At 44.0% G+C, this 17,697-nt stretch overlaps 1 protein-coding gene across 3 annotated transcripts in view; it reads right to left on the bottom strand.

The window, feature by feature from the left end:
- Window positions 1–1,713: 1,713 nt before the first annotated feature.
- Window positions 1,714–17,697, bottom strand: part of LOC308240972 (protein BRICK1-like) — a 39,474-nt gene continuing 23,490 nt past the window's right edge. The window contains exons 1-2 of one of the 3 annotated variants that reach the window (XM_080654476.1): window positions 4,345–4,380; window positions 1,714–2,837 (exon numbers count right to left, since the gene is read on the bottom strand). In XM_080654476.1, coding sequence (XP_080510602.1) covers window positions 2,601–2,828 — 228 coding nt within the window. In that variant the 5' untranslated portion in view covers window positions 2,829–2,837; window positions 4,345–4,380 and the 3' untranslated portion in view covers window positions 1,714–2,600. Of the gene's footprint in view, window positions 2,838–4,344; window positions 4,381–6,679; window positions 8,919–17,697 lie in introns of those variants that run through there. The other 2 variants (XM_080654475.1, XM_080654474.1) reach the window with 2 other exon arrangements.

Genomic DNA, 17,697 nt, shown 5'->3' with positions numbered 1-17,697 from the left:
TATAATAGAGGAATATGCAAATTAGCCAGGACGCCATAATGTCACAACCAAATAGCAGGGACCTGAGGCTGCATGGCGCCTGGCCGGGGCAAGGGACCTCAGGCTGCGCCCCGGGCCTTGGCGCTGGGCCACAAGACCTCAGGCCATGCCCCTCACCCAGCGGGCCTTGACTGGGGACCTCAGGCCATGCCTTCCTGTCCCAGTGCTGGGCCGGGGGACCTCAGGCTGCACCCCCCACCTGGTGGGGCTTGACAGGGACCTGAGACTGTGTCCCCTATCTGGCACCGGGCTGGGGGACCTAAGGCTGCGCCCCCTGCCTGAAGGGACTTGACGGGGGTGGGGCCAGCCAGGTCTGGGTCTCACCCAATGGAGGTGGGGATGGCCAGGTCTGGGTCTCCTGTATTTTCGAAGCACATGTGGGTAGTGGGCGGGGACTTGACTCCCCAGACTCTGACAGGAGGGAGATTTTCATATACATTTTACTAATTTTCTTTCATCTCTGACACTTCTATTATAGAGAAAGGGCAAATAGCAATATTAAAATATTTCCTCTAATTAATTCCCTTTAATGTGCATGAATTTTGTGCACTGGGCCACTAGTTTATGTATAAATTTTAAAAGTATGTGCAACACCTGTACACTAAAAGCTACAAAACATTTCCGAGAGAAAGTGAAAAACACCTTTGCCGGTCAGCGGGGGCCATGACTAAGCTGAGGTGGAACTGAAGGAGTTAACAGCTGGAGCCTTATTCCTTGAACAGTTTTTTTTTTTTTAATTTCTTTATTGATTAAGGTATTACATATGTGTCCTTATTCCCCCATTGCCCCCCACCTCCCATTCATGCCTCCACCCCACTGTTGTCTGTGTCCATTGATTAGGCTTATATGGTTGATCTCTCCCCCTTATGAACAGTTGACCTTATTCCTTGAACGGTACTTTTTTTGAAGGAGCAGCCATTGCATATCTGCCACAAGGGGGCATATAACAAAAGCTCCTACTGAAGCCTAGGGGATTAGGGACCACTTCCTAAAGAAATGACATTTGAATTAAGGTCTGTTGAATGGATTAAAATTGGCCAGGGAAGCGTGAGAATACTCCAGACCAAGGAATAGTATGTGGAAAGGCTCTAAGTAGCAAGAGTGTTGGATCCTTGAAGGAACTGAAAACAGACCATGTGGCTGAGCACAGTGTTGGACACAGTGTTGGATTCCAGCATGCACTCAAGAAATGAATCTTAACATTTATAAAATGTTATTAACCAATATTACCCCAATAAACCTAATTTTTAAAAATAATTTTAAAAAATAAATGAATCTCTTTCAAACTGAATGTAAGACTTTTTTGAGGACCTTTAATTAAATATGCAGATCCCTGGGCCCCACCCAGAGATTCTGATTCACTAGGTCTAGTGCAAAGCCCATTCATTACCTATGTTGTGGGTTTTTTTCCAACGCTATATCTTTTATTGGAACATAACGTATCTACAAAGTAAGCACTTGGCAAATGCCTGCTGGGTGACCAAATGATTCCCAGGATAAATTAGTCAGCTCAAAGTCCAAATATGAGGGCTTGGGCTGGTAAGCCACCTAGGTTTTGATCAAGCAGCTACACCTGAAAGTTTTGTGAGAATAATAATTCCACACAGCTGACTTCTGTGGAATATAGGAGTCCCATCTCTAGCTCTTTTCCCACCATAATCACAGCAGTCAGATAAAGTTTAGGAGTTTATTAGGGGAAAATCTGAGGTAAACACCCCAAATGACAGAAAGAAAAATCTGAAAATGTCCCTTCAAGCCAAATAGGAGCCTGGTCTTGACCTCCCCAGAAGGACAAAAAACTGGTGGATTAGCAACAACATTCTCTGGCAGCCACTTGCCAGAGCATGAGTGTCTCAGCCAGGACTGTCTGCCACCTCCCAACAAAGGTAGGGAGGAGACAAAGTCTATTTATAGAATCAATGCAGAGGCCATGAGAGCTGTAAGGAAAGCCTGAGAGAGAAAAGGAAAGAGAGAGGTGGGGAGGACCTTAACAGAGTCCCAAGCTTTTGGCTCTGAGCACCTCAAATACATTGACAAGTAGTTCTACAAAATGTTACAGAAAAGGTAAAATGCCTAATATTTTCAAGAGTTGCCCTGGACTTCTCCCCACATGCCATGTCACACTGCCAGATGAACATGGCAGAGCCCAAAGGCCACATTTTTTAAGAAAGAAAAACAAGAATAAGCCCTGTTCCTCTTTAAAGAGTTGAAGGCGCCCTAGTGGTTTGGCTCAATGGATAGAGCGTGGGCCTTTGGTTCAAAGGGTCCCGGGTTTGATTCCGGGGTCAAGGACACATACCTTGGTTGTGGGCTCCTCCCCAGTCTGGGCCCTGGTCAGGGCTCTTGCAGGAGGCAACCAATCAATGTGTTTCTCTCACATTGATGTTTCTCTCTGTCTTTCCCTCTCTCTTCCACTCTCCCTAAAAATCAATGGGAAAATATCCTCTGGTGGGGATTAACAAAAACAAAACAAAACACAAAAGAGTGAAGGCTACTGGGACTGTTTCCCATGTAGGCCTGAGTTCTGTAAAGCAACATCCCAGCAGCAGCCTGGTACAGTTCTAGGTGAGGGTTTCACCTTTTGTCACCTGTGCTTCAATGTACTCTATTCTCAGTTCAAGGGCTGTCAATTTCTCACTTAGTGCTGCAAGTCTTGAACGACAAGACATATCGAACGAGTTGAGAAAGTCCGAAATTTTCTTGATGCTGCTCGTGATGACTTCAGTGACCTCCTGGTTCGCCCAGAGCTGGTGAATTTCCTGCTGCACAGGATCCTCTTGTCCTGCCATGGCCTCCGCCTAAGGAAGAGCAACTCTTACCTGTGTTTTAATAAGCATTTCCCCCTAGGAATTCAAAAGTAGGTGGTTCACAAAACATACTTTGAGGACTGTTATAAACAGTAGCTATTATTATCTCTTTACTTGTCTGCCTCCCATAGACTGTGCATTCCTTTCAGGGAGTTTCTTAGCACTGGGCATAAAATATGCACTGGATAAATATCTATGTAATGAGTAAGTGACAAAAATTGGAGAGAGGGCATTATAATAAAAATGGAATACTTAAAGGCTATTCACCTTGTAGACTGTAAATAAAATGTTCTATACTATGAACAGTGACTTTCAAACTTTTTGGACCATGTCCCACAGTAAGAAATACATTTTATATCATGACCTGGTATACACATATACACATACATATCCTATCTAATAAAAGAGCAATATGCAAATTAACCATCACTCTGCTACACCCACCAGCCATGCCCACCAGCCAATCAGAAGTGAATATGCAAATTAACCCAACCAAGATGGCTGCGGCCACGGAGCGAGCAGGAGGCTTGGGTTTCCCTGGCAATGGAGGAAGCCAAGCTTTCCGCACACCCTGGCCAGCCCAGGCCTCCACTTAAGGCTACAAAGTTTCAATTATAGAAGATACATAAATCCCAACAGAAATGGTGGCAGCCACTGAGTTGGAGAGAGCAGGAGGCTTGAGTTGCCCCAGCAATGGAGGAAGCCAAGCTCCCGCAGCCCTGGCCTGCCTTGGTCTCCACTCAAGGCTACAAAGTTTCAATTATAGAAGATAAATAAATCCCAGATACCAGGGCCTCCGCTTGGGTCACCAGGGGGCGTGGCCGGCCTGCAAACCACTACAGGCCCCTCACCCAGGCCGCTCCACACCGCAAGGGAACCCCCACCCTGATCCGGGACACCCTTCAGGGCAAACCAGCTGGCCCCCACCCGTGCACCAGGCCTCTGTCCTACCTAATAAAAGAGTAATATGCAAATTGACCATCACTCCAACACACAAGATGGCTGCCCCCATGTGGACACAAGATGGCTGCCACAAGATGGCCAGCAGGTCTGCAAGGGAGGTCAGTTGTGGGTGATCAGGCCAGCAGGGGAGGGCAGTTAGGGGTGACCAGGCTGGCAGAGGAGGGAAGTTGGGGGCAAACAGGCCTGCAGGGAAGGGCAGTTGGGCGGGACCCAGGCCTGCAGCGGAGGGCAGTTAGGGGCAAAAAGGCTGGCAGGGGAGCAGTTAGGCATCAATCAGGCTGGCAGGCAGAAGCAGTTAGGGGCAATCATGAAGGCAGGCAGGTGAGCAGTTGGGAGCCAGCAGTCCTGGATTGTGAGAGGGATGTCCGACTGCCGGTAGGATTGGGCCTAAACGGGCAGTCGGACATCCCTCGAGGGGTCCCAGATTGGAGAGGGTGCAGGCTGGGCTGAGGGACACCCCCTCCCTGTGCACAAATTTCATGCACTGGGCCTCTAGTATAACTATAAAGTAACACATTCACATATCAATACTTACCCTTACTGCATATAAAGCATTCTGGTATTTTTTATTCCATTCCTTTTTTAAAAAAAATATATTGTTTTAATGACCGATTAAAGAATTTTGTACAGTTTAAAAAACAGTAAAAAAAAATGCTATTCTTGCCACTACCCCTGACTCACCCTGTCCCCACTCCCCCAGCTGTGAACTGGCTTTGCTAAATTAGCAACAAGTCCCCAGGAGTTCTGTGAACTTTATTCTCAAGTCTTGTACATGCTGCTTCCTCTGACTCAAAAAGCCCTTCTTCCCTTTCTTATGTAAGTAATTCCCATTTATTCTATCCTTGCCTAGGAAGCCTTTCCTCTCCTGGGCTAAGACAGCATAGGGTTCTTATCTCTGTCACTTTGTATGGACATATACCATATCCCTCAGCAGACTGAAAACTCAGAAGTCAAGGATTGGACAAAATGAGCACTCAGAAAAAGCTTGTCAAGTACCTAAGTAAGATCTAAAGTGCTGTTATGTGCAATTTTGAGGGGGGAAATCTGGATGCTGAAGGGACGGGGGGAGGCATAATCTATGTGATATGATTACGCTGTTAAAAACATAAAACTTCAGAGGGGCAATGGGAGGATAAAGACACATATGTAATATCTTAATCAAGAAAGGGGAAAAAATACACAGCTAAAGGTAAAAAAAATAATAATCTATACTAATAAAAGGGTAATATGCTAATTAGGCTGGGAGACCTTCCGGGAGACCTTCCGGACAAAGCCATGGTGGCGGGACCAAGGCAGAGGCAGTTAGGGGCGATCAGGCCAGGAGGGGAGAGCAGTTGGGGATGATCAGGCCAGTGGTGGGGGGGGGCGGGGGGAGCAGTTGGAGGCGAGCAGGCTGGCGGGGGGGAGCACTTGGGGGTGAGCAGGGCAGCAAGGGGGGGCAGTTGGGGGTGAGAAGGCCAATGGCGGGGGGGCAGTTGGGGGTAAGCAGGCCAGCAGGCAGAGTGGTTAGGGGTGGTCAGGCAGGCAGGCAGGTGAGCAGTTAGGAGCCAGCGGTCCCAGATTGTGAGAGGGGTGTCCAACTGCCGGTTTAGGCCCTATCCTGAGATCGGGCCTAAACCAGCAGTCGGACATCCCTCAAGGGGTCCCAGATGGGAGAGAGTGAAGGCCAGGCTGAGGGACACCCCCTCCCTTGCCCCCCCTCCCGTGCACTAATTTCGTGCACCAGGCCACTAGTAATAAATAAAACTTCAGCTCTGGCTGGTGTACCTCAGTTGGTCATCCTGTGCACTGAAAGGCTGCCAGGGCATATGCCCAGGGTGTAGGCGCAATCCCTGGTAGGGAGTCTGTAGGAGGCAGCCGATCAATGTTTCACTCTCACATTGATGCTTCTCTCTCTCCCTCTCCCTTCCTCACTGTCTCTATAAATCAATTTTTAAAAAATTATTTATTTATTTATTTATTTTTTAAATAAATCTTTATTCAGATTATTACAATTGTTTCTCCTTTTCCCCCCCATAGCTCCCCTCCACCAGGTTCCCATCCCACCTTCTGCCCTTACCTCCCCCCCACTGTCCTCATCCATGGGTGTATGATTTTTGTCCAGTCTCTTCCTGAACCCCCCCATAGCCCTTTCCCCCTGAGAATTATCAGTCCACTCCCTTTCTATGCCCCTGATTCTATTATATTCACCAGATTATTCTGTTCCTCAGGTTTTTAATTCACTTGATTTTTAGGTTCATTTGTTGATAGATATGTATTTGTTGTTCATAATTTTTATCTTTACTTTTTTCTTCTTCCTCTTCTTTAAGAATACCTTTCAGCATTTCATATAATACTGGTTTGCTGGTGATGAACTCCTTTAGCTTTTTCTTATCTGTGAAGCTCTTTATCTGACCTTCCATTCTGAATGATAGCTTTGCTGGGTAGAGTAATCTTGGTTGTAGGTTCTTGCTATTCATCACTTTGAAAATTTCTTGCCACTCCCTTCTGGCCTGCATAGTTTCTGTTGAGAAATCAGCTGACAATCGTATGGGTACTCCCTTGTAGGTAACTAACTGTTTTTCTCTTGCTGCTTTTAATATTCTCTCTTTGTCTTTTGCTCTTGGCATTTTAATTATGATGTGTCTTGGTGTGGTTCTCTTTGGATTCCTTTTGTTTGGGGTTCTGTGCGCTTCCTGGACTTGTAAGTCTATTTCTTTCACCAGGTGGGGGAAGTTTTTGGACATTATTTCTTCAAATAGGTTTTCAGTATCTTGCTCTCTCTCTTCTTCTGGCACCCCCATAATTCTGATGTTGGTATGCTTGAAGTTGTCCCAGAGTCTTCTTACACTATCTTCAACTTTTTGGATTTTTTTTTCTTTTTGCTTTTTCGGTTGAGTGTTTTTTGCTTCTTTGTATTTCAATTCTTTGACTTGATTCTTGTGTTCCTCTAGTCTGTTGTTGGGTCTCTGTATAATATTTTTTATTTCAGTCAGTGTATGTTTAATTTCTAGTTGGTCCTTTTTCATATCTTCGAGGGTCTCGTTATATTTATCGGCCTTTTCTAGGATATTCTTGAAAAGCCTTATAACCGTGGTTTTGAATTCTATATCCAGTCGTTTGTTTTCCTCCATTTCTTTTGTTTGTGATCTGTTTCTTTGACGCCGCATTTTCATTGTTTCCCTGAGTTGGTAGGGTAGATTTGTCTGCTAGGTTTTCTATATGGCCCAGTGGGTCAGCCTCCCCAGTTAACCTGAGGTGGACACTCTTGGTGCACCCCTTTGTGGACTGTGCTTGCAGCCTTGTTGTAGTTAAGTCTTGATTGTTGTTGGTATCACTGGGAGGAATTGACCTCCAGGCCAGTTGGCTGTAAGGATCAGCTGTGTCTATGCTGGGAGAAGTTCGGTGTTGGAGACAGCCTTATAGGATTAGACTTGCCAAATTGCAATAGCCTCTGTGCTCAGCTTGGATGGGGTGGAGTCTCAGGGCAGAGCAGACTGTCTTGGCTTCCAGTCATCCTTGCCCTTGTGCGCATGCACGCCTGCAAACCTCTGCCTTCCCCGGCTTCTGACTCCCTTCCACTAGGGAAAGCCTGTGGCAACCTCCGCAGCCTTTGTGCGCACTGGCATGCGCGCGCCTGCAGACCTTTGCCTTCCCCGGCTCCCGAGTCTCCGTACGAGAGTCCAGATTCCCCCCCGTAAGAGTGCGAGTCCCAGGGGCTCGCCTGGAACTGGGGTTCAGTGCAGTCAGAATTGGGGTTCAGTGCAGTCAGGAGCTTCGGACTCCCTTCTGCTAGGGAAAGCCTGTGGCAACATCCGCAGCCTTTGTGCACACTGGCGCGCGCGCCTCCGGAACCCTGCCTGCCGGGGCTCTCCCGGGTCTCCCCCGGGTCTCCGAGTCTCCGGGTGCCTTTCTCTCTACCTGACAGTCCAGACTTCCCCTGTATGAGCCTGGGTCCACGGGGTTTCGCTCGGGACTGGGGTTCAGTGCAGTCAGAACTGGGGTTCAGTGCGGTTGGAGGCTTCCTTCCCCCTTCCGCCAGAGAAAGTCAGCCAGGCTCTCAGCCGCCCTTCCCTCTGCGCGCACAAAGACCCTTTGCCGTACCTCCAATTCTCTGTGAGCTTTTCTCTTTCCTTCTAGTTGTAGAATTTTCACTCAGCCAGCTTTCCTGTGGCTCTGGATGGTGTCCGTTCTGTCTTTTAGTTGTAGTTTTGAAATTGTTGTGCGAGGAAGCAGTTTAGGTGCTTACCTATGCCGCCATCTTGGTTTCTCCTCTTTAAAAAATTTTTTAAACATTGAATTTTATAAACAACCAGAACAAACCTCACATTTTCATAGTTCTCCAAATTCTATGACTAAAACTATTTACTATTTTCGTCAGTTTTAGTTCAAATAGAGTGCAGGGTTTTGCTGTGTGGTTTTTGTATAGGCCCTAATTATTTAACAGTTTTAAACACAAATATTAATAGAAATATTGATTCACTGAGAAATGATAAAGGCTTTGTTGCTGGAATCAAATTGATAGGGTCAAACTCAAATATGTAACCTCAAAATGCTCAGTGTGATGGCCACACATGAGATGGACACATAGCCCTTAGACACGGCAGAGTGTCTCTGCTCCTAGCTCTCCAAAAGGCATGCTAATGTCCACACACAAAGTGAGTGATTGAAAGTACAAGGTCTTGTCTTTTCTTCACGCCTCAGTTTACTTCTGTTAGTTGAATTTACCTACTGGTATACTGCACTTTTGGGACAGTGTTAACAAAATCCAATAACATTTCAAGGATGTTTGTGGTACCTTTATAAACTGTTTAGTCTTTGGGAAGACTTCAAGTATTCTTGTCATTTCCTAGTCTCCTTCACTTTAAACATTTCTACGTAAAGAGGCTCTTGACACCTTTCAGTCCTCTTTCTGTCCCTGGAGTGTTTCTTCTGTCTTGTATTCTCCCTCTTCTCCTATGTAGTCAGACACCAAAAGGATCTTTGAAATGCAGCTCTCGGACAACCGATGGAGATAAGGGATCACCTTGCATTCTACTTTATGAAGAAGGACGCCAGAGAGGGAGGCTCAGCCTTTGCCTGCTGAGGGCTGGGGCTGGTGTTCAGTAGAGGTGGCAGTGGCACAGCGATCTGAGAGGAAAATGAAGAAAGAAGGATTACTTATGAACTGGTTATTGTGCAGTCTCATTCTGTTCTTCCTGTGTACTGACACTAGGTAAAACTGATCAGCCCAGATTTAATGCTTATATTTTCTAGTAAGATTTGAAAAGTGCTGCATACTAGACCACTAGTAGCTGTATATTTATATATGAATATATATGAATTGTGAACTGGCCTTGCTTCTATTCTGAGAGCATGTGGTCTACCACTGAGCCTTCTGCTAGTTCATGTTTAATACAGAAGAGAATTAGAGAACCGTCATAATATTTACAGTGGATGCTATGCTGTAAATACACATCATCTATAATTCTATGCCTATTGAGGCCTTTAGTCTTTTGAGGTGTTTTCAACATCCAGAAATCCTCGCCAGCTATGAATCATATAAACATTAGTAGAAATCAAAGAAAGAAAAAATTACTCTATCTCACCACCTTAACAAATCAAAACTCTTTTCATTCCCCTCCCCCCCTTTCAGGTCCCTTGCCTGTGTATCCATTAGGTATTTCACTTGCAAATAAGTAAACAATAAAGGAATTACTGAAAAGCCTAGCTTCAGATGAGGCTTGACCCAACAGCCCAAGTAAATACCAAGTCTTTTTCATCTACTCTATTCTTCCTCACTGTGTTGCTTTATCTTCAAGGCTCCACATGGCGACCTTATCAGTGTGGTAGCAAAACAGCTGCAGAAGTTCTAGATCCCCCATCCTCACACCTCATCAAGCCCTAGCAAAACGCCCACGGTTACCTACCCATCCCTGAACCAACCACCAGGGCCATGGAGATAAAGTTCAGATTGACTTGAATTATCAGGACCCACACACATGGCTGAACACTGGTGAGGAGAGGTTTCCTTCAAAACAAAATATATGTCTCTTAGGAAAAAAAGAGAAGAGATGCTAAACAGCATAAGCAATATATACCTGCTACAGGTGCAAACTTTATTTTACCACTATAATCATGGCCTGGATATTGTTTTATATTCTGCTTTTTAAACATAACATTCTATGGAATTATATTTCATTGTGTTTGACTGATAGTCAGCATGTATTCTATGTTGTTATATTTGTCACTTTTAGTGATTCTGTCATCATCTCAACTTGAATGTGAAATATTATTGACACTAATAAAAAACCTAGTGGCAAGTCATTCAAATAACATCAGCATGTATAATGAATTACCCATGGATGCAGCTGAATCATAATGATGATCAGAATGCATCTTGGTGTGATCAAGTGTTTCAGGCCAAGACTTTGGGAATATTTAGTCACTGATTTATTCATTTATTCAACAAGTGCTCAGATGTGCCAATGTGTGCTACTAGTGGAGGCACAAAGAGGAATCAAACCTGGGCCCTGACCTCAAGGAATGCATGGTTTTTGTCAGTCTTTCCCCCAAACCTCATTCTGGGTTTCGTAATCTTGTTTTCTATATATTTTACTTTGATGTAGCAACATTCAGTAGCAACCTCAAGCTTATCTCTGACAGGTGTCTTCCCTGGGGCGGCCCAGACATTATTTCAATCTTCTTCAGACTGAGAGTCAGGCCACAGGACTGCCGTGTCTGACTACAAAACAGATCCTTGCATATCTGCTTATGTGCTTTCAGAATTTAGTTATCAGCACATAAGAATTCCCAGCAATATAAAGGAAGAGTTGACTAAAAGGAGCCAAGAACCATACACCTAGATGTCAGTTCTTCCCCAATTAATGTACCGGTAAGTGAAATTCTAAGCAATTACCAAATTAATTTTTTAATTGAAACATGATTTAAAGGTCACTCGAATATCTTCTGGAAGAATATAAAATAAAAAATGAGTGAAGCCCTGACCGGTTTGGCTCAGTGGATGGAGCGTCGGCCTGCGGACTGAGGGGTCCCGGGTTCGATTCTGGTCAAGGGCATGTACCTTGGTTGCAGGCACATCCCCGGTGGGGGGTGTGCAGGAGGTGGCTGGTCAATGTTTCTCTCTCATCGATGTTTCTGACTCTCTATCCCTCTTCTTTCCTCTCCGTAAAAAATCAATAAAATATATTTTAAAAAAAATGAGTGCAGATCAGCCCTTCACAGAAACTTTGTGTGTTAAAAATATAGTTAAAACTGCCGAAACCGGTTTGGCTCAGTGGATAGAGCGTCGGCCTGCGGACTGAAGGGTCCCGGGTTCGATTCCGGTCAGGGGCATGTGCCTTGGTTGCGGGCACATCCTCAGTGGGAGGTGTGCAGGAGGCAGCTGATCGATGTTTCTCTCTCATCGATGTTTCTGGCTCTCTATCCCTCTCCCTTCCTCTCTGTGAAATATAAATAAAATATATTAAAAAAAAATCAATGGGAAAATATCCTTAGGTGAGGATTAAAAAAAAAATAATTAAAAAAAAAATATATAGTTAAAACAGTAGCACATCTTTCTTTCAGAAGAACTCCTGATAAGGTATGTAGAATTACATCCCACATTTAGGACATGTAGCTTAAATCCTGCCCTCTCCCCTCTGAGGGTAGGCTGTACTAATTAACTCTCTATGTAAAACGAGAGCGGGAAAAGGGGAAACTAGTACCTTAGAGTGGTGAAATCTGGCAAACACAACCTTAATGAAGTGATGAACGTCAGTCACATCATCCTAATGTCACATTTACCCTGAGAAGAGCACTTCACCTCTGATATTCTTCCCAAAGCTCATAAGCCCACTCTCTGTCTCTGTCTCTGTCTCTGTGTGCATGTATGTGAGTGTGTGGGGGGAGGGTTCATGCGTGTGCACATGTGCAAAGACTACCAGAGCAGCGCACTTTTACTTGCAGGTACACCTTCACATCTTGCCTCAAGTCTGTCAACTCTCTAACGCTGCTGCAATCCAGACTGTAGAGAATTGATCATATCACCTTTCCATATACCTAACCAGCTTCCAAAGATAGTTGATTCACTCTTATCTTGATGACTGTACCTAACAAGAAGTTATGAACAAGAAGTTACTTAGCAAATACCCTAGATGCCTTTGTAAGACACACACATGCTAAGGGTGGAAAATAAACATCATAAAAATTAAGGAGACTGTTACATTGATGAATTTTCCAGAGGTCTAGTGGTCTGAGGCATGTACAGATACATTCCCCAAGATGAAGTGGAGAGTTGCCACTGTTCAAGTTATTGCAAATTTCAAATCAACTTATTAAACAGAATTTTACTGTGTTTAGAGGTATGTAAATGTAAAGCGTTAACTATATATAAAGGTGGATAAAGATTGGACAGCAATGTACATAAAAAGATAATAAAATCTCTTCCTTTGTTTAGAGAAAATGTTTGTCAATTACACCTGAATGAACAGCAAGGAGTCTGTGATGAAATGGCAGAGTGAAAGTTAGCACCATTTAACCTCACTTCCCACCTACCCCAGCCTTTCTGAAGTTTGGGAGGAAGGCCCAAGGGTCATTAAATTTCCTGTGTGGTAGAAGGATGGATGTGTTAGTCTCAAACCATCCATAATAGATGGGTGCCTAGTCTGGCCTTAGAAATCTACTCATGTGGTGATTGCTGTACAGCCTCCCTTGGCAGTTCTTAAGTGTTCTCAGAATTTCAATATTTATTAAATCAAACCTCATCAACTTGCTTCCAAAGCCCAGACAACAGCAGGCAAGATCTGTTGTAATTGATGCGTCACCTTTCCTTTCCTCGCCAGGTTCTCATCTTCCTTGCCAGGCACTTTCCAATGTCAAACTACTTCCTTTCTCTCCTAATTGCCAGACTTTCTTTTCCTTAATCTTACATCACCCCTGCCCTCCCCTCTCCCCATTCATGCCCCACCTCTCCTTCTCTTGGTGCTGCGCCCTCAGTCTCCTGTAGACCCAATTCTTGGAGCACTCCTGATTCCAGTTGCTGGATTTTGCAATGTCTCAGTTGCCTGTCTTACTTTCTGAGTGGCAATGCTTTAGCATAGGATGAATACTATCCAATTGTATATTACTGTGGCTGGCTAAGGGTAGCTGATGCCTATTTTGTAATATTTATGAGAAATAAGTTAGCTTTAAATTTTTCATCCAGTGATGTTCACATTACCTCTTCAGTCATTTTTGTGCCATTATCAGCCATGTATTTTTTCTGTACTTAAGTAGATTGGGTAACACCTTCCTAACAAAGACCAAACTTCCCTTAGAATGGTTTGGCTGATATTTGGTTGAAGAATCATGAAAAAAGCAATTCCATTTTAAATGTTCCTGCTCTGAACATCCATCCAATAATTAGTTATTAAGCATATATTGTATTCCAAATGCTGGGCCTGCAGGATGATCAGACTCAGGCTGTCTTCCTGGAGCTCCCCTCCCCAGTGGCGTGCCAGGCATCTTCACTAATAATTATGGTAAGAGATAATGACCGTTCTAAGTGTCATGGGAGCACAATGGAAGTACAGTTCGGTCACAAACATTTTCTCAGCAACTTCAGTCTGACTGGCCGGCACAATGCTGAGTGGCAGGAGGAGGATGCTGCAAAGTTGAATCATATATGGTCCCTACCCTCAGGAACTCACAATCTAGTGGGGAAGAGTATACTGTTCAGGAGAGGGTCAGCTGGATCCAATGCCAAGGAGTCTAGTAAGGTAAGGACTTAGGAGAGAAACCAAGATGGCGGCATAGATAAACACCTGAAATTGCTGCCTCACACAACCACTTCAAAACTACAACTAAAAGACAAAAACAGACATCATCCAGAACCACAGGAAGGCTGGCTGAGTGGAAATTCTACAACTAGAAGGAAACAGAAAAGCACACTGAGACTCAGAGGAGCTGCGTAAGTAAAGTACAGAGGTATGGAGGCTGAGAAAGGCTGGCAACTGAGAATGTGGCTGTCTTTTTCAATCCGGAGGGAGACACAAGCTCCCGACTGCTCTGAACTCCAGTCCCCAGGCGAAACTCTGGGGACTCAGACTCATACGGGGAGAAACTGGACTGTCTGGCATCAGGTGGAACTTGAGGGCGGCTTTCTCTCAGAGGTGCTTGCAGCAATTACTGAGGGACACTGAGACCCGGGGGCCCCTTAGGGCAGGGCTGAAGTAAAGCCATTGCTGTTTACTCCGCCCTATTAATTCCCTGAGACCCCGCCCCACCCAAGCTGTGCACAGAGGTTTTTGCATATGAATGGCCTGTTCCTTTGAAATCTAAAATTACCTAACAAACTGCAGCTGAGTCAGTGAGACCCAGAACATCCAAAAGAAGGCCCAAGGCCCCACAGCAGCTTGCATTGCTTCACAGCTGGACCTCATCTGGGTACCTCCAAACCCCAAACAAAGAAGAGGAATCTGCAGATCTCTCCAGAGCTCCTGCTGGGTGGCCTCAGGCAGAGGCTAAATTAGCACCTCCTTGGAGATCCAAGAGCCAGTGTACCCAGTGGTCAGAGTGGGACCATCCAGATTACAACTCCTCAGATCCATAAGGGACACTCTCAGGGGGCAGACTCAGTGAGCACCAAAGCCCCACTGAAGCAAGTCTTGCCTCATAAGGGTGTCTCCAGCACAGAAGTTCTCCCATCATAGATACAGCTGATCCTCACAGCCAATCGGCCTGGAGGTCAATTCCTCCCAGTGATACCAACAACAATCAAGGCTTAACTACAACAAGTCTGTGCACATAGCCCACAAAGGGGTGCACCAAGAGTGTCCACCTCAGGTAACTGGGGAGACTGAGCCACTGGGCCCTATAGGACACCTAGCACACAAAGCCACTCTATCAACTCAGGGAAGCAGCCAAAATGTGGAGACAAAGAAACAGGTCACAAATGAAAGAAATGGAGGAAAGCAAACGACTGGATATAGAGTTCCAAACCACGGTTATAAGGTTTTTCAAGAATTTTCTAGAAAAGGCCGATAAATTTAGCGAGACCCTCGAGGATATGAAAAAGGACCAACTAGAAATTAAGCATACACTGACTGAAATAAAGAATATTATAGAGAGATCTAACAGCAGACTAAAGGATCGCAAGAATCAAGTCAAAGATTTGAAATACAAAGAAGCAAAAAACACTCAACCAGAAAAGCAAAAAGAAAAAGGAATCCAAAAATAAGAAGATAGTGTAAGGAGCCTCTGGGACAACTTCAAGCATACCAACATCAGAATTATGGGGGTGCCAGAAGAAGAGAGAGAGCAAGATATTGAAAATCTATTTGAAGAAATAATGACTGAAAACTTGCCCCACCTGGTGAAAGAAATAAACTTACAAGTCCAGAAAGCACAGAGAATCCCAAACAAAAGGAATCCAAAGAGAACCACACCAAGACACATCATAATTAAAATGCCAAGAGCAAAAGACAAAGAGAGAATCTTAAAAGCAGCAAGAGAAAAACAGTTACCTACAAGGGAGTATCCATATGATTGTCAGCTGATTTCTCAACAGAAACTATGCAGGCCAGACGTGATTGGCAAGAAATATTCCAAGTGATGAATAGCAAGAACCTACAACCAAGATTACTCTACCCAGCAAAGCTATCACTCAGAATTGAAGGTCAGATAAAGAGCTTCACAGATAAGAAAAAGCTAAAGGAGTTCATCACCGCCAAACCAGTATTATATGAAATGCTGAAAGGTATTCTTTAAGAAGAGGAAGAAGAAGAAAAGGGTAAAGATAAAAATTATGAATAACAAATAGATATCTATCAACAAGTGAATCTAAAAATCAAGTGAATAAAAAATCTGATGAACAGAATAAACTGGTGAATATAATAGAATCAGGGGCATAGAAAGGGAGTGAACTGACAATCCTCGGGGGAAAGGGGTGTGGGGGGGTGCGGGAATAGACTGGACAAAAATCGTACACCTATGGATGAGGACAGTGGGGTGGGGTAAGTGCAGAGGGTGGGGTGGGAACCAGGAGGAGGGGAGCTATGGGGGAAAAAAGAGGAACAACTATAATAATCTGAACAATAAATATTTATTTTTTTAAAAAAAGGTAAGGATTTAAATGTCCACAAGGAAACAGAATAAAAAGCCCAGAAGCAGATCTACACCTAAATGGAAAATTGATATGTAGCAAGGTGGCCTTACAAATCAGTGGGGGAAATGATAGATTATTCAATATTTAGTTTGGGGGCAATTAGTTACCCATATGGGGGTGGAAATAGATCCCTATTCATGTCATTTACAAAACCCAGCCCCAGGGAGATCAAAGACTTGATATGCAAAAAAGCATATAAATCTTTTAGAAAACAATATAGGAGAATATTTTTGACCTCAGAATAGTGCTTGGAGCTCTTAAGCAAGACTCCAAAGGTTCTAACCATATATAAAAGATTAATAAATTTGAAAATCAAAATGCATATCAGCCCTAGCCAGTTTGGCTCAATGGTACACCCCTCAGTGGACTGAAGGGTCCTGGGCTCAATTCCGGTCGAGGGCACATGCCGGGGTTATGGGCTCAATCTCCAGTAGGGTTCGTGCAGGAGGCAGCCGATCAATGATTCTCTCTCATCATTGATGTTTCTATCTCTCTCTCCCTCTCTGAAATCAATAAACATTTTTTTAAATGCAGATCAAATTAGCTAAAATGTAAAAGTCTAGCAATAACAAGTTTTGGAGAAGATGTGGAAAAAATGGACCTCTCATACATTGCTGCAGAGAGTAAAATCTTATAAAACCACCTAGGAGACCAATTTGACAATATCTAGTAAAAATAAAGACATATATCCTCTGGTGAAGCAATCATACTTTTAGATATATATGCAAAATAAAATTGCATATATATGTACATGTGCATGAGGATATATGAATAAAAGAAGATAAGACTATTCCTTGAGGCATTATTCATGGCAGTAGAAAATTGGAAAAAATCTAAATGTCCATCATCAGGGAACTGGATAAATAAGCTATAGTATATTTATGAATGTGGGACAGATGTTAAAATTGAACTATTGTATTTTAGTTTCATTCCAAATTCAGATGGAAAATTACCATGCAGGACTTGCAAATGAGATTTTTTAATACTAGTCCACCAGATTTGAGTTCACACCACATTGGGTAACTAAAGGATTGGGAGATGGAGACAAAAAGAGGAGAGGTATGGAAGTCTTATTAGAATGGGCCTGTGCTCTCTGAGTTGGTCAGAGCCAACGATGCATGAGTGAACCACATGCATGGAAGAGAGTTGCTTTGGGACCATTGTAGAGCCTGTCCAAGAGGGACCCTCAGAGGAGTAAAAGAACTCAGATGCCTAGGGCTGAAGAAGGCAGGAGTCATTAGACTGGCTGGAAAAGATGCTTTTACCCACATTGATAAATGCCCATGAGGGATTTCCATTATGGCAGAGTCTCCAAAGAACTCACAAAAGCACCCCATGAGATAGAAAGTCAAATTCAAATGCCTGTGGAGACTGTATTTTGTAACTTAAAGACACCAGAAGCACCCCAGCTGGTTTGGCTCAGTGGATAGAGCATCAGCCATTGGGCAGGTCCCCGAGTAGGGGGCATGCAGGAGGCAGCCAATCAATGATTATCTCTCATTATTGATGTTTCTATCTCTCTCTCCCTCTCCCTTCCTCTCTGAAATCAATAAAAAATATATTTTTTAAGAAGACATTTTACTAAGAGTAATTAGAAAAGTTATGGGCCTTCACAAAATTTTATCCATATGGGGCAGTGGTCTGCAAACTCATTAGTCAACAGAGCAGCAAACTGCGGCTCGCGAGCCGCGGTTTGCCGACCACTGATATGGGGAAAAGAACTAACTCTGAAGAATAAATTTAATGCTGCTTTAAAATGTCCTCCCAAATGTTGTGATTTTTCAA

The sequence above is a fragment of the Plecotus auritus genome, assembly GCF_963455305.1.
Source record: "Plecotus auritus genome assembly, chromosome: 2".
NCBI lineage: Eukaryota > Metazoa > Chordata > Mammalia > Chiroptera > Vespertilionidae > Plecotus > Plecotus auritus.
This window is presented reverse-complemented; position numbering and strand designations above follow the sequence as displayed.